This window comes from Pleuronectes platessa, chromosome 8 (assembly GCF_947347685.1).
Source record: "Pleuronectes platessa chromosome 8, fPlePla1.1, whole genome shotgun sequence".
Taxonomy (NCBI): domain Eukaryota; kingdom Metazoa; phylum Chordata; class Actinopteri; order Pleuronectiformes; family Pleuronectidae; genus Pleuronectes; species Pleuronectes platessa.
The window spans coordinates 21,267,176-21,278,638 of record NC_070633.1 but is presented as its reverse complement, the minus strand read 5'-3'; the positions used below and the strand labels follow the sequence as shown (position 1 = coordinate 21,278,638).

Sequence of the window (11,463 nt, the reverse complement as noted above, 5' to 3'; positions counted from 1 at the left end):
TCGTCTGCGCTCTAGTTAAATTTGTGACGGGCGGTGAAAGTAGCAGGGAAATGTTTAGTGTTTCACTTCCTGCTTGTCTGAGTCCATCACTGGTCACATGTGAAGGATTCTTGCCATTGGTTTTGCTCGAGATTAGAATGAACTTTGGCTCAGTTCCTCTTGAGAGAGAAACTGAACGAGTCTGTGGATCAGTGTTTGTTAGAACAAACATCCTGTCTTTATTGATTTGCTCATGAATTTATCAGGTGATGCCTGTTATAGTGTAAGGGCTTCTTTAACGAGACTGTTTGCGCCTTGGACACAGAGCAGGTGAGTCACAGTGGTGGGGCTGCAGTTTTGAAACGTGAAACAAAGCCGTCAGTGTTATTTAAACGGGATTAGTTAAAATACTGGACATATATTAACATGCCTACAAAATGAGGAACTTGTTCGTAAGACGATTGCGTTTAGATCCAATAATGAAATGTTTCAGACGTTAATGTTGTAAACCAACCTTCCTTCCTCCCATGGCACAGATAATGGCCCCAGCGGGGAGCAGTGAATCAGTTTATAATTTGACACTCATATCTCTGGGGTGTAGTCTAAATAAAAGGAAGTAGCCTTGATCATCGCGCAGTGACAGACGAGCAGCATGAACGGCAGCGGATCGGATGATGCTGGATGCGACTCAACTGGATCAGAAGCAGCTGTCGGCAGCAATACCGACGCCCACGGCGGCCGCTCGACCACACAGGGCACCGTTGTGGCGCGGCTGTCGCGGTATGGCCTGCAGGTCCTGCCCGGGTCTTTCCAGAACCGTAGGTCGCGGTTGCAGAGACAGCAAAAAGCTGCAGCTGTCGGCGGCGCGCCGGGAGGTCCGCTGCCGAGAGAGGCTCCGGAGAGGGGGTCGCTCACACCCGCCATGCGTAAAAAGTACCTGAAAGAGTTGTTCAGTAGCGGGTTCAGCAGCGCACTGTCCTCCCAGACCGAGACAGACAGCGTGTCCACCGAGCCGGAGGACGCAGACTGGGCTCTGTGTCCTATGGAGCACGCGTGGATGCTGTCTGCGGTGGAGGGGAACTACGACACCATCCTGGAGTTCATCTCCGAGGAGCCGAACCTGCTGACCAGGCGGGACTTCGTGAGCGGGTACTCGGTGCTGCACTGGCTGGCCAAGAGGGGCCAGGACGAGACTCTGCTCAAACTTCTGCGCTACGCGGAAACTGCGGGGGTCCGCGTGGACGTGAACGTGCGGGGCAGCGGCGGGCTCACCCCGCTGCACGTCGCCAGCATGCACTCTCACTACATGGTCGTCAAACTGCTGGTGGGGGCTTTCAGTGCCAACGTGGATGCCATGGATTATAACGGGAGGAGAGCCTGGCAGTATCTGAGGGGAGACGCCCCGCTGGAGATGAAGGAGCTGCTGGGGACCTGGGACGAGGAGCACAGCTTCGGGGCTGTCAACGGGAATATCAACAACAGTGCGAGCTCCGTGCCCTTGACCCCGGGTGGCGATGAGGTGGACGACGGACAGAGTGAAGGAGACTCCTTTGACCGGACTAAGAGAAGCGGCAGCTGGAGATTTGGCTCCTTTAAGAAAATGCTGCCCTCGTTTTCTTTTTTAGGAAACAAAAGCTGAAGTTAAGACAACCCTCCAAATATCTGCGTCATTTCACATTTTATACACTTGTGGTTTTTAACCTGGATCAAAGACATTGCAGTTGACCGAAATTCCCTCTCCACTTATAAGTTGTTTCATTACACTAATCAACTAAGATGGAGTTTATTAAAAAAGGGATATTTTCTTGTCAAATACCTTCTAACTGAAAGATAAAATCAAGCCTATAATTTATAAAGGAGTCACCCAGTATACATGTATTTTAAATATGGGACTAACTGGTTTACTCCCAGTATGAATACTGCTTTTCATTGATATCATAATTGTTCATTAGTTACTGAACCTGATTATAATAAAAGTGTATAATCAAAGTGTATAATCTTTCTAAACTTCTTATTGCAGCTGATCTTGTTCCGTCTCAACATTTCTAGGAGCTGACGTGGCCACGTTTTCCTCAAGTTTGAGTACTTTAAGTAAACACTTCATAGTTTGTCTTGTTACTACTTTAAGCCTCTTGAACAGCGGTACTTTCTGCAGAGCTGTGTCAGCAGTTCCCCTGCCCCTGTGGTTTGCCTCAGAAAACACTCGCCCTCCTCAGTAAGGAACAGTTGAGCTGCACTTTGAGGGGGAAAAAGGCAAAAACAGCGACATTTCAAGTTTGATCACAGATCTTTTATTATCAAACATGACGAGATAACATGGCTCCCTCCCTGCGGTCAGGCACAGCAGCTGGAGATCCTGGCAGACGTTGGGGTGGAGGGGGGGCGCTGGGATCCAGGGACCCTTGTGTTTACAGGCCAAGCTTGGTCCTCCTCCAGTGTCTCCTCTTGGAATTGTACCTGAAATTCAAAAATTTAAACAAAGTGTCAGGAGAGCATTCAAAGGAAAAACAACCAAAATAACAAAGGGCTTCAAATTCATACACCAATAGTGCAGGTATTTAATACTAGCCATTTGTTCATCTTTGAATCTTAGCAAATCAATAACTGGCAATGCTTTCTTAATGGAGACAAAGACAAACACTGAATTTGATTTTTTTTTAAATTGGGTATTTTATATTCATCAAAAGTGGTATCAGTTAATTCTGAGATTAGTTACAAAATAAAAATTTCTACAAACCCCAAATGAATCATTCCCCTACATGTAAAGACTGAAGTAACAACTACACAAACAGCACCAACACACATTTTGAATCAGGCAAATCAAAAGGCAGGTTCAAGGGTTCAGTTGTAACATGCAGATGCTGCTCTAGTTTCAGATGATAGGACTACGAGACACACAATATAATAAATATTCAATCACTGAAGTCCGACTCCTGGTGATTATTTAGTGAATGAAAAGAGTTAAGAGCCTAATGTGCAGCTACAGAGCTTCCTCAGCACACACAGTGATGAGGAGTGAGCGCTCTGCAGCAGGAAGTTGCTATCAGCAGGATAAATGACAGCACTCTAAAGAAATCAAGTGCTGTAATTGCAGACCTGCTTTACATGATACAAGTTATTCTTCCCTGGATTAAACATTCATATCAGCACTTAGCAATAATGTAGATAGCTTAGCGATGTAATGCAGCACTGAGGTGAATTTTAAATGTACAAACTATAACCTCCACATCCCCTAAAACTTTCGAAATTTCTTCTTCTTGAAATGCATGTTCAAACTTTACTGTTGCAACTATTTGTGAAATAAAATATTGAGCAAATGTAAAAGTCAGTCCATTGGAAAAGTGGTGAGTAGATAAGAGTACATGTGCATTTTTGGGTGAACTATCCCTTTAAGCATTATACAGGAAGGAGGTGTTGCAGAGTAGTTTTATCAGACTGCTTCGGTTTAAAATACCAGTTTGTTTTGCCCAAGTTTAGCTAGAAATCAGACAACAGAACAAATTAAGTGTTGTATAGCTACTGACTAGTTTAAATCAATATACAATTAAATTTACAGCTCATTAGAAGTAGTTTTGGAAAAAAGGAGTCAGCTAAATGACATACAAGTAATAATTGGTTAAAGACTTGCCCTTTAAGAGCCTGTGTATCAATTACAAATCAATGCAGTTATGAAATACCAGTCATGATTTAAATACATTTTGTTTTTCATTAACTCTTGTGTTTCCTGCCACAAATCAATGAGTAATAACCTAATGTCCCTCAGACCAATTTAATGAAAGTCTGAAAACCAATGTGCAACCAGAAGATAATTAAAAACGTATCATTAAGAGGAAAATCTCAGTTTCAAATACTATATCATTTCCACACGTAGAGACTGCGTGATGCTACAACTGGCTCATGTGGAGGGAGACACGCTGTGAGGTTAAGGATAAGAGTGATGATGGTCGAACTGGACTGATGTGGTCATGACTCCTGGTTCAATGAATAATCTGTTTCATGTTTCTAACTTATTTTCATCTGGAGCTCCGCACAGACCCTGAAACTCACCTGATCTTGTTGCCAGTCTTCATTCTGATCCACTGAGGAATCGGCCTGTTCTGCTTCTGCTTCTTAGCGAGGAAGCGCTTGATCCTGAACGTCTTGTGGGACGACTGGGAGCAAACAGAAAAAGCTTCGTTAACACACACAAACTAAACTTCGTCCAAAAGCTCCATCTGTCTGAGAACTGACACGTTCAGATCTCACACAGCAAAACTGTGCCTAGCCTGTGTAGCCCTGCAGGATGCTACTGGCTAGCATGGCTGCCAGCTAGCATCGCTAACAGCTTTAATCTGCTCGTACAGAATGTTTACAGTAAAAATAAAGGTTTTAAAGAAACCACTGAGACACGTGTTCAATTTTAAAAGTATGACTGCTGGTTTAAAACAGTTACAGATGAAGATGTTTAAAGATTCCGTGTTTACCATTTTGTCCACAATCCTTTCCCCACTATGGCGGAGGACGAAGAGAAAGAAGGAAGTGACGTTCACGCTTTTATCCAATAGGCGTCCGGAGAACAAGCTGACCCGTCTGCTGACAGCGACACGTGCGGGACGTTTCACATCACATACACTCCTGATAAAAAATTTAAGACCAGTTAAAAAATTGCATGAATTTGCATTTTGCACTGTTGAATCTTAGGAAGGTTCTAAGTAGAGTTTCAAAATGCAAAAAGAAGAAATGGGAACAAGAGACCAAAAGTTGTGAGCAGGCAATTTATTGAAAACAACAATTTAACTGAAGTAGGCTGTTCATCAGCTGATCAAAAGTTTAAGACCACAGCTAAAAAAGAACAACTCCTAAAACAGAAATTAAAGTGTCAAAAACTGACTCAGTAATGAGTAGCTCCACCATTATTGTTGATCACTTCAAAAATTCGTTTTGGCATGCTTGATGCAAGTGTTTCCAAAAGGCTAGTGCGAATGTTGCGCCAAGTGGTGAAGATGGCTTCACGAAGGGCATCCACTGTCTGGAACTGAAGACCATCCCCAAATGTTCTCAATTGCATTAAGATCAGGGGAACACGCAGGATGGTCCAAAAGAGTGATGTTATTCTCCTGGAAAAAAGTCTTGGTCAGACGGGCATTGTGAATTGGAGCGTTGTCCTGCTGAAAAACCCAGTCGTTACCACACAGACGAGGGCCCTCAGTCGTGAGGGATGCCCGCTGCAACATCTCCACATAGCCAGCTGCTGTTTGACGCCCCTGCACAACCTGGAGCTCCATTGTTCCATTGAAGGAAAAAGCACCCCAGATCATGATGGCGCCCCCTCCACTCTGTCGCGTTGAAAACATCTCAGGTGGCATCTCCTTGTCATGCTAGTAACGTTGGAAGCCATCAGGACCATCAAGGTTAAATTTTTTCTCGTCAGAGAATAAAACTTTCTTCCACCTTTGAATGTCCCATGTTTGGTGCTCCCTTGCAAAGTCTAAATGGGCAATTTTGTGACGTTGAAGGTGACGTGGCCTTTGAAGACGTTTCTTGTTTTTGAAGCCCTTCCTTCGCAGATGCCGTCTGATGGTTATTGGGCTGCAGTCAGCACCAGTAATGGCCTTAATTTGGGACGAGGATCGTCCCGTGTCCTGACGGACAGCCATTCGGATCCTCCGGCTTAGCGCCGGTGAGATTTTTTTGGGTCTACCACTTGATTTTTTTGTTCCATAACCCTGAGGATCTTTTAAGAAATGCAAAATGACTGTCTTACTGCGTCCAACCTCAGCAGCGATGGCACGTTGTGAGAGGCCTTGTTTACGCAGTTCAACAATCCTACCACGTTCAAAGACGGTGAGCTTTTTTGCCTTTGCCATCAAGAGATCTTCACAGTGTGATTACTTGACAGGAAATGACATGGAATCCAAATTTTTGCACAGATTTTGGCTTTTAAAGGCTGTGGTCTTAAACTTTTGATCAGCTGATGAACAGCCTATTTGAGTTAAATTGTTGTTTTCAATAAATTGCCTGCTCACAACTTTACGCTCTTGTTCCCATTTGTGCAAAACAGTGCAAAATGCAAATTCATGCAATTTTTAAATTTTGATCAGGAGTGTACATGCTCAGCCGGGATCCTTCGTTTGTTTTTAACAACTATTATTTTTTCCATATTTTACATGATGATGATTATTTTTATTATACGTGTAGCAGTGGAATAAAGTTTTGTTTTCAGGAATGAGTTTCTTAGTTGAGTAATTGCTTCAGTTCTCTGCTGCATTTACAGCAGAGAATTTTGACATTTAATTTGGGATGTTAAATCTTGATTTGAAAAGTTACCAGTGCCTCAAGCTGAAGAATAAATGTCGTTCAGCAAAAAGTACACTTACCTCTAAATTTTAGTGAGAAAAAAATGAAGCATGAAAAGAAAATACTCAAGTCAAGTACATGTAGTTGGTTTCTTTCCACCGTGCTTCCTACCTTCACCATAGTTAGGTGATGGAGATGGTGGAGCTGCCATGGAGGACATGGCGGTTCAATTATGCAATACTTTAAAAACCAGAAAGTGAAATTTATAGTGTTAAAAATAATTTTTTTATTAGGTATGCCGCTATTGTTCAGGATTGTTACATATTATATAATTTTTTTCTATGCTATGCAAACAAAATGACAGTGAGGCCCTATTGAAATTGTAATGAATTGGCTTTTTGAGGGCTTTAACATGCTCAAATTCTTTCCAAAACTTGCAGAAAATTAGAAAGTGGGGAAAAATTTGCTTTTAATTTATTTTCTGTTATTTTTTATTTATTTTTTATTTAATTAAAAAATATATATTTACCTCCTGCGCAGAAGTGGACTGCATACTTCCTATGCAGAATTCTTTTAACTTAATTTTACTCTATTTATTTTTTCAATTTAATAACAAAATTGTTATTATATTTTTATATTTATATTTTTTCAATTTTATTATTATATTTATAAGCTATTGTGCAATGAATGGGTGGTTGATGAATGTAGATCGGCCCAATTTAGGGGTTCAGTATCTTGCCAATGAAACTTCAGCATGCAGATGGACAAGAGTGAACCGGCCATCTTCTTGTTGGAGAACGCCCACTCTACCCCCTAGGCCAAACGACCACTCTACATCCTAGGCCACACCGCCTTTATATTAACATTAAGGATTGGATTACCTGCTCATTCGAGAAACTAAGCACAGGAAGAAGATGGACACATTATTTTTTGTGTGTGTGTCTGTGTCATTCTATGCTTTTTTTGATTCATATTTCAGAAAAAACCTTGTATTTTTACTTTACTACATATATTTGACAGCATTACTCAAAAGTTACTTTTATATTTTTGGATTTTAGATACTGGATGATTTCATTTCATTTGAAACTTAATGGAAATAACAAAAGACAAAGCTCTTAATATTTGAGTTTATGTTTTGTCGTAAGCAGTTGTTAATTTTAGGAGTAACGACTTTAAAAATGTCTCTTTAATCACAATTTCCCAAAAATAAATACATAAACGTCCAACAATAGTTAGTTTAAGGAAACAAAATAATTCTTGGACTGAAGATTTAAGCATCTGTGGTTAGTCAGACCTTAATCATCTACCAAGTGAGTGTTGTGAACAACACTGAGCTGCTGCAACGCTATGAAATAACAGAAATCTGGACTAAGACTGAGCACCTTTCCACCAAAGAGAAAAAAGAGACAGATTTAACAAAGGCCTTTTATTTCAAGTCAGAAGTAGCTCCTGTATGTTAGCATGATATTAGCATCACCAGCACTGATATGTTTCCATGCTGTCTTCAGTTAAGTGCATCACAGATTAATGTTTCGAGGCAGATTCAGATTAGAAAAAGGGGGGAAGGCCATAGGTTGAACACTCAGACTGAAGTCTGCAAGCAGGCATATGGGTGTTACACAGCAGTCAGGTCAGAAATGGCTATTTCTCCTCAATAACTGTATGAACTCGTGAACTTAGGTTTCTTTATTGTGCCTGTGAGACTGTAGTTAAAGACCAAGGAACGTTTTAGTAAAAGATCTGCACACACATGTGGGTTTTCAAGCTCTGCAGGGAGAGTAAGATAATGTCCATGTGTCCACTTCAAGCAGAAAATGCAAATAGTACGACAGAAATCTCTCTCAAGACACAGAAACAATATAAATGAGTTTGGCAGAGTTTACAGAGTGATTGGGTGGGATATGGATAAGCAAATTAGAAGCCAATGTATGCAGAGTCCATCAGAGAAACAATACTGAAATAAGGTCACTTTGAGTTCACGATTCAGAGAAAACTTTGGCTTCACCTAACGTGCCCTGCAGCCAAACTCCTCAAGGCTGACTGTATTGTTCCTAACAAATTAAACTAACAGAGGGCCACATTCAGGCCCTAAGAGACTCCAGCATCACTCCTGCCTCTGAGACTGGGAGAGCCAGATGTAGCCCTGCATCCTCTGCAGTGCAGGCGATACCCTGAGGCATCACATCCCTGCTCCGAGCCTCACAGGTCGATCTCTCCTCTCTTCACCAAACTTAAAATGCCACAAGTGCAAATCTGCTCAGTCGTCTCCCTTGTCTGCCACTTTCTTGGTCTCAGGTTCTGGCTTCCTGTCGGCAGAGTTGGAATCTCCTCCTCCTGCAGGTCGAACACGGTTCCTGGACCCCGGCTGGTACAGCTGGATAGCGGGGCGGTCCTGGAGCACAAACAAACAGCCCAATTAGAAACACTAAAGAAGCAAAGAATTGCGAGAAATGACGACTAAGACCAGAGTCGTTACCTTGTTTCTTGTTCGCTCTCTTTTGTTGATTTCCTCTCGCTTGTCTCTGCTGAGCTTCTCTGGCCTCTCGGTGTGAGCGGAGTCTACGTGGTTTTCACCCCTTTTCTTCTCAAAGGCACGCTCCCTCTCTTTTTTCCCCTCGTCGTCCCGCTTCCTGCAGGAGTTCTCTCCATCCTGTCGTTCCCTCCTCCTCCGTCGATCTTCGTCCTGCCGCCGGATGCGCTCCTTCTCCCTCTGCCGCCGCTCCTTCTCCCGCTCTCGGTCCCGCTCTCTGTCGCGATCTGTGTCACGCTCCCTGAACTCCTTCCGCCCGTCATCGTCACCTCTGTGAAAGAAGCACAAGGCCTGTTTCAATGATCTGTTCATAGTGAGTGATATGTTTGATAAAAGAAAAAAACTGAAGCAACTTACTTCCTCCCTCGGTCTTCCTTGTTCTCAATGTTCTGACGCCTCTTGTATTCATGGTTCCCCATTGGTCGGTCCTCTTTATTTGGCTTCTCTGGTTTCTTTGCCTTTTCCTTGTGCTTCTCCGCATCAGCGTCCTCGCTTCTGTCTGGTTTCCTCAGGAGCTGCACGGATGAAAATAAAAGAAATTCCTTAGGACATATTGGAAAGTAAACATGGATTAAAACTGCCTTAATTCACTGCAGCACACACACCTTAATTTTTGGCTCTTCTTTAACTAAGTCCTTGTCTTTCTCCAGCGGTTTGTCGAGTCTCTTCATCTTGTCAGTGTCCTTACGCTTCCGTCTCTCCTCCTCCCGCCACTTGCGTCGCTCCTCATCCCGCACACGCTTTCGTTCAAGCTCCCGCCTCCTTCTCTCCTCCTTCTTTTCCTCCCTGATTCTCTGAAAAGCCAAAATTACATTTTGACAGTTATTTCGTGTTTATCGCCTATATAGTTTAATTAGTTTAACACAATAGAACATCAAACTGTTGTGCTACTGTACATTTACCTGCTTATTTTTCAGGAAGTCCAGCAGGGGAGTGGTTCTCTTTGCTTCAAGGAAGAAAAATAATATGTTTAAATGAATCCTCCAGCGACATGTCTGTTCTAACATATATACAATGATGTTTCAGGTCCAACTTTCAAGTTAACTAACTGTTCACATACCAACAAGTTCCTTCGACTTTGCCTCGATCTCTTCCAGCAGAGTCTCAGGTGTTGACGTCAACTTCTCTTCGTCTCCGTTGTAAGCTTCCAGAAACTTTTTGTAATCTGGATCTGAAGGAAAAGATGGACAGTGAAGCCTCCATGATGCTTTATTCAAACTACATTTCTATATGAATTGATCTTAGATGCATGATGCAAACACCAGAATCAAATCAAGGCCGTTGTTTCTTACTTTCCTCATTGAAAACCGAGTCTCATTTCTTTCCTACAATGGGACAAATTATCTGTGTCTCCTAAAAATATCTGTATTTATATTTACCTTCTTCAATCGTTCCACATTTTGCATCCCTCTTCTTGATTCTTTTCTTGGCAGTTTTTTGGAAGGGGGCAAACTCTACGATGGCAGGATACTCCTGTCCTGTGGCAAATAAGCAGAATGAACCGTTACAGAGAGAAATCCTTGAGTTTTGTTTATTTCACATTAACTCAATTCCCTTCATACCTCTGTGATCAATGAAAACATATCCATCAAATCGATCCCTGAACAGAACGATATCCTCTTGATTTTTGAAGTTGAGGTAAGCCCTGGCGAAGAGGTGCGGGAAAAGGCTGAAAGAGCAGAACAATGATGTCAAGTTAAACTGGTCCTGGCACTGGCAGTTACTTGATACTGACATGTGTTTAGATTTGTTTTGACCTGGTGTCACTAGAGAAAAACTCCATGTAGTCCAGCTCTGGCAGCGGCTGCAGCTGCTCCTCCAGATCCTCCTTCGTCAGACTTGGTGGTAATCGCCTGATCACAATCTGGGAATTGAGTTTTGACAGGTTTTAGATGTGAGATCAGTGACAGAGAGGACAGTTTGTGTGGTTGCAAGATAAGATGACATCAGTTTTTATAAGTCCTACACTGGCGACATTTGCAATCATACCGCAGCAAAGTCCAAACAGGCATCAGCAGAAATTAGTAATAGTCAAGTGTGACGATAACAACAAATAAGTGTGGGAATATAACAAAAATATAGAAAAATCTGAATGGAATGGGAACTAATACATGCAGTGTAAAATCTTGTATTGTTTAAAGATTGCACTTCATCTTGGCTCTGATTAAACACAACTACTTCAAACCTGCTGCTATTTCTATCGGAAGTGTTAGCAGCACTGGCTAAAGCTAACGTAGCTAGCAAAGCTTCACCTTTGTCATGCTCTCTTTCTTTTCCTTCGGCCTCTCCGTTCTTTCTCCATCCTCGCACCGTATCTCCACCCTTCTGTCTTTCGGTCGAGTGTTTTCTTTGTCTTCCTTCATGGCGGAAAACAAGCGGGTTTGTCTCGTGCTGGAATCTCCTGCTCACATCGCAGATTGTTTACTTCGAGTTCGTAGCAGTTTAGCCGGAGAGCTAACAGCGAACCGACTTCCTCTAAAGGCCTGCAGCGCAGTGTTAGCGCAGCAGGGGGCGCTGTTACGTTACATAAATGATAGTATACCGTTTGGTTCACATTGTTGTTTTTATTAAAATTAGATATATGTGTTCTATTAAAACATTTTCCATGAGAGTGTTGTGTGCTTGTGTTGATCATCTTTTTAAGTGTTTCCATTTAATTACACTCTACACTTTTACCC

At 42.4% G+C, this 11,463-nt stretch overlaps 3 protein-coding genes and 1 non-coding gene across 5 annotated transcripts; 1 reads left to right on the top strand and 3 right to left on the bottom strand.

Annotated features, from left to right (window-relative positions):
• The first annotated feature begins 81 nt into the window (after window positions 1-81).
• sowahd (sosondowah ankyrin repeat domain family d) lies at window positions 82-2,903 on the top strand. Of its 2 annotated transcripts, none has more exons than XM_053428167.1 (2): window positions 82-309; window positions 581-2,903. In XM_053428167.1, the coding sequence occupies exon 2, from the start codon at window positions 632-634 to the stop codon at window positions 1,616-1,618; it is 987 nt and encodes a 328-aa protein (XP_053284142.1). In that variant the 5' UTR covers window positions 82-309; window positions 581-631; the 3' UTR covers window positions 1,619-2,903. The 2 variants fall into 2 exon arrangements, with proteins under 2 accessions (XP_053284142.1, XP_053284141.1); XM_053428166.1 differs by having other exon boundaries at window positions 516-2,903.
• On the bottom strand, window positions 2,248-4,558 carry rpl39 (ribosomal protein L39). The gene is made up of 3 exons (XM_053428170.1): window positions 4,443-4,558; window positions 4,027-4,130; window positions 2,248-2,436 (listed from the first exon to the last, which is right to left on the bottom strand). The coding sequence occupies exons 1-3, from the start codon at window positions 4,443-4,445 to the stop codon at window positions 2,388-2,390; spliced, it is 156 nt and encodes a 51-aa protein (XP_053284145.1). The 5' UTR covers window positions 4,446-4,558; the 3' UTR covers window positions 2,248-2,387.
• Window positions 2,952-3,082, bottom strand: LOC128446581 (small nucleolar RNA SNORA69). Its single transcript, XR_008339631.1, has one exon. It is a non-coding gene; the product is annotated as a small nucleolar RNA SNORA69 (small nucleolar RNA).
• A 3,108-nt stretch (window positions 4,559-7,666) lies between the features above and the next one.
• upf3b (UPF3B regulator of nonsense mediated mRNA decay) lies at window positions 7,667-11,273 on the bottom strand. Its single transcript, XM_053428607.1, has 10 exons — window positions 11,038-11,273; window positions 10,543-10,649; window positions 10,348-10,454; window positions 10,165-10,263; window positions 9,846-9,956; window positions 9,688-9,731; window positions 9,391-9,579; window positions 9,143-9,300; window positions 8,732-9,056; window positions 7,667-8,647 (listed from the first exon to the last, which is right to left on the bottom strand). Exons 1-10 carry the CDS (start codon window positions 11,146-11,148, stop codon window positions 8,513-8,515), a joined length of 1,386 nt encoding a protein of 461 aa, XP_053284582.1. The 5' UTR covers window positions 11,149-11,273; the 3' UTR covers window positions 7,667-8,512.
• Window positions 11,274-11,463: the final 190 nt, after the last annotated feature.

What these genes read in the sequence shown, in the direction of transcription:
- sowahd (XM_053428167.1), top strand. Translation starts at nt 632, where the DNA reads ATGAACGGCAGCGGATCGGATGATGCTGGATGCGACTCAACTGGATCA.
- rpl39 (XM_053428170.1), bottom strand. An exon ending in AAGACTGGCAACAAGATCAG is followed by an intron (nt 2,437 to 4,026) that starts GTGAGTTTCAGG and finishes TTTGAATTTCAG; the next exon opens with GTACAATTCCAAGAGGAGAC.
- upf3b (XM_053428607.1), bottom strand. Translation starts at nt 11,148, where the DNA reads ATGAAGGAAGACAAAGAAAACACTCGACCGAAAGACAGAAGGGTGGAG. An exon ending in AAAGTCGAAGGAACTTGTTG is followed by an intron (nt 9,732 to 9,845) that starts GTATGTGAACAG and finishes TCTTCCTTGAAG; the next exon opens with CAAAGAGAACCACTCCCCTG. An exon ending in AAGAAGAGCCAAAAATTAAG is followed by an intron (nt 9,301 to 9,390) that starts GTGTGTGTGCTG and finishes TCATCCGTGCAG; the next exon opens with CTCCTGAGGAAACCAGACAG.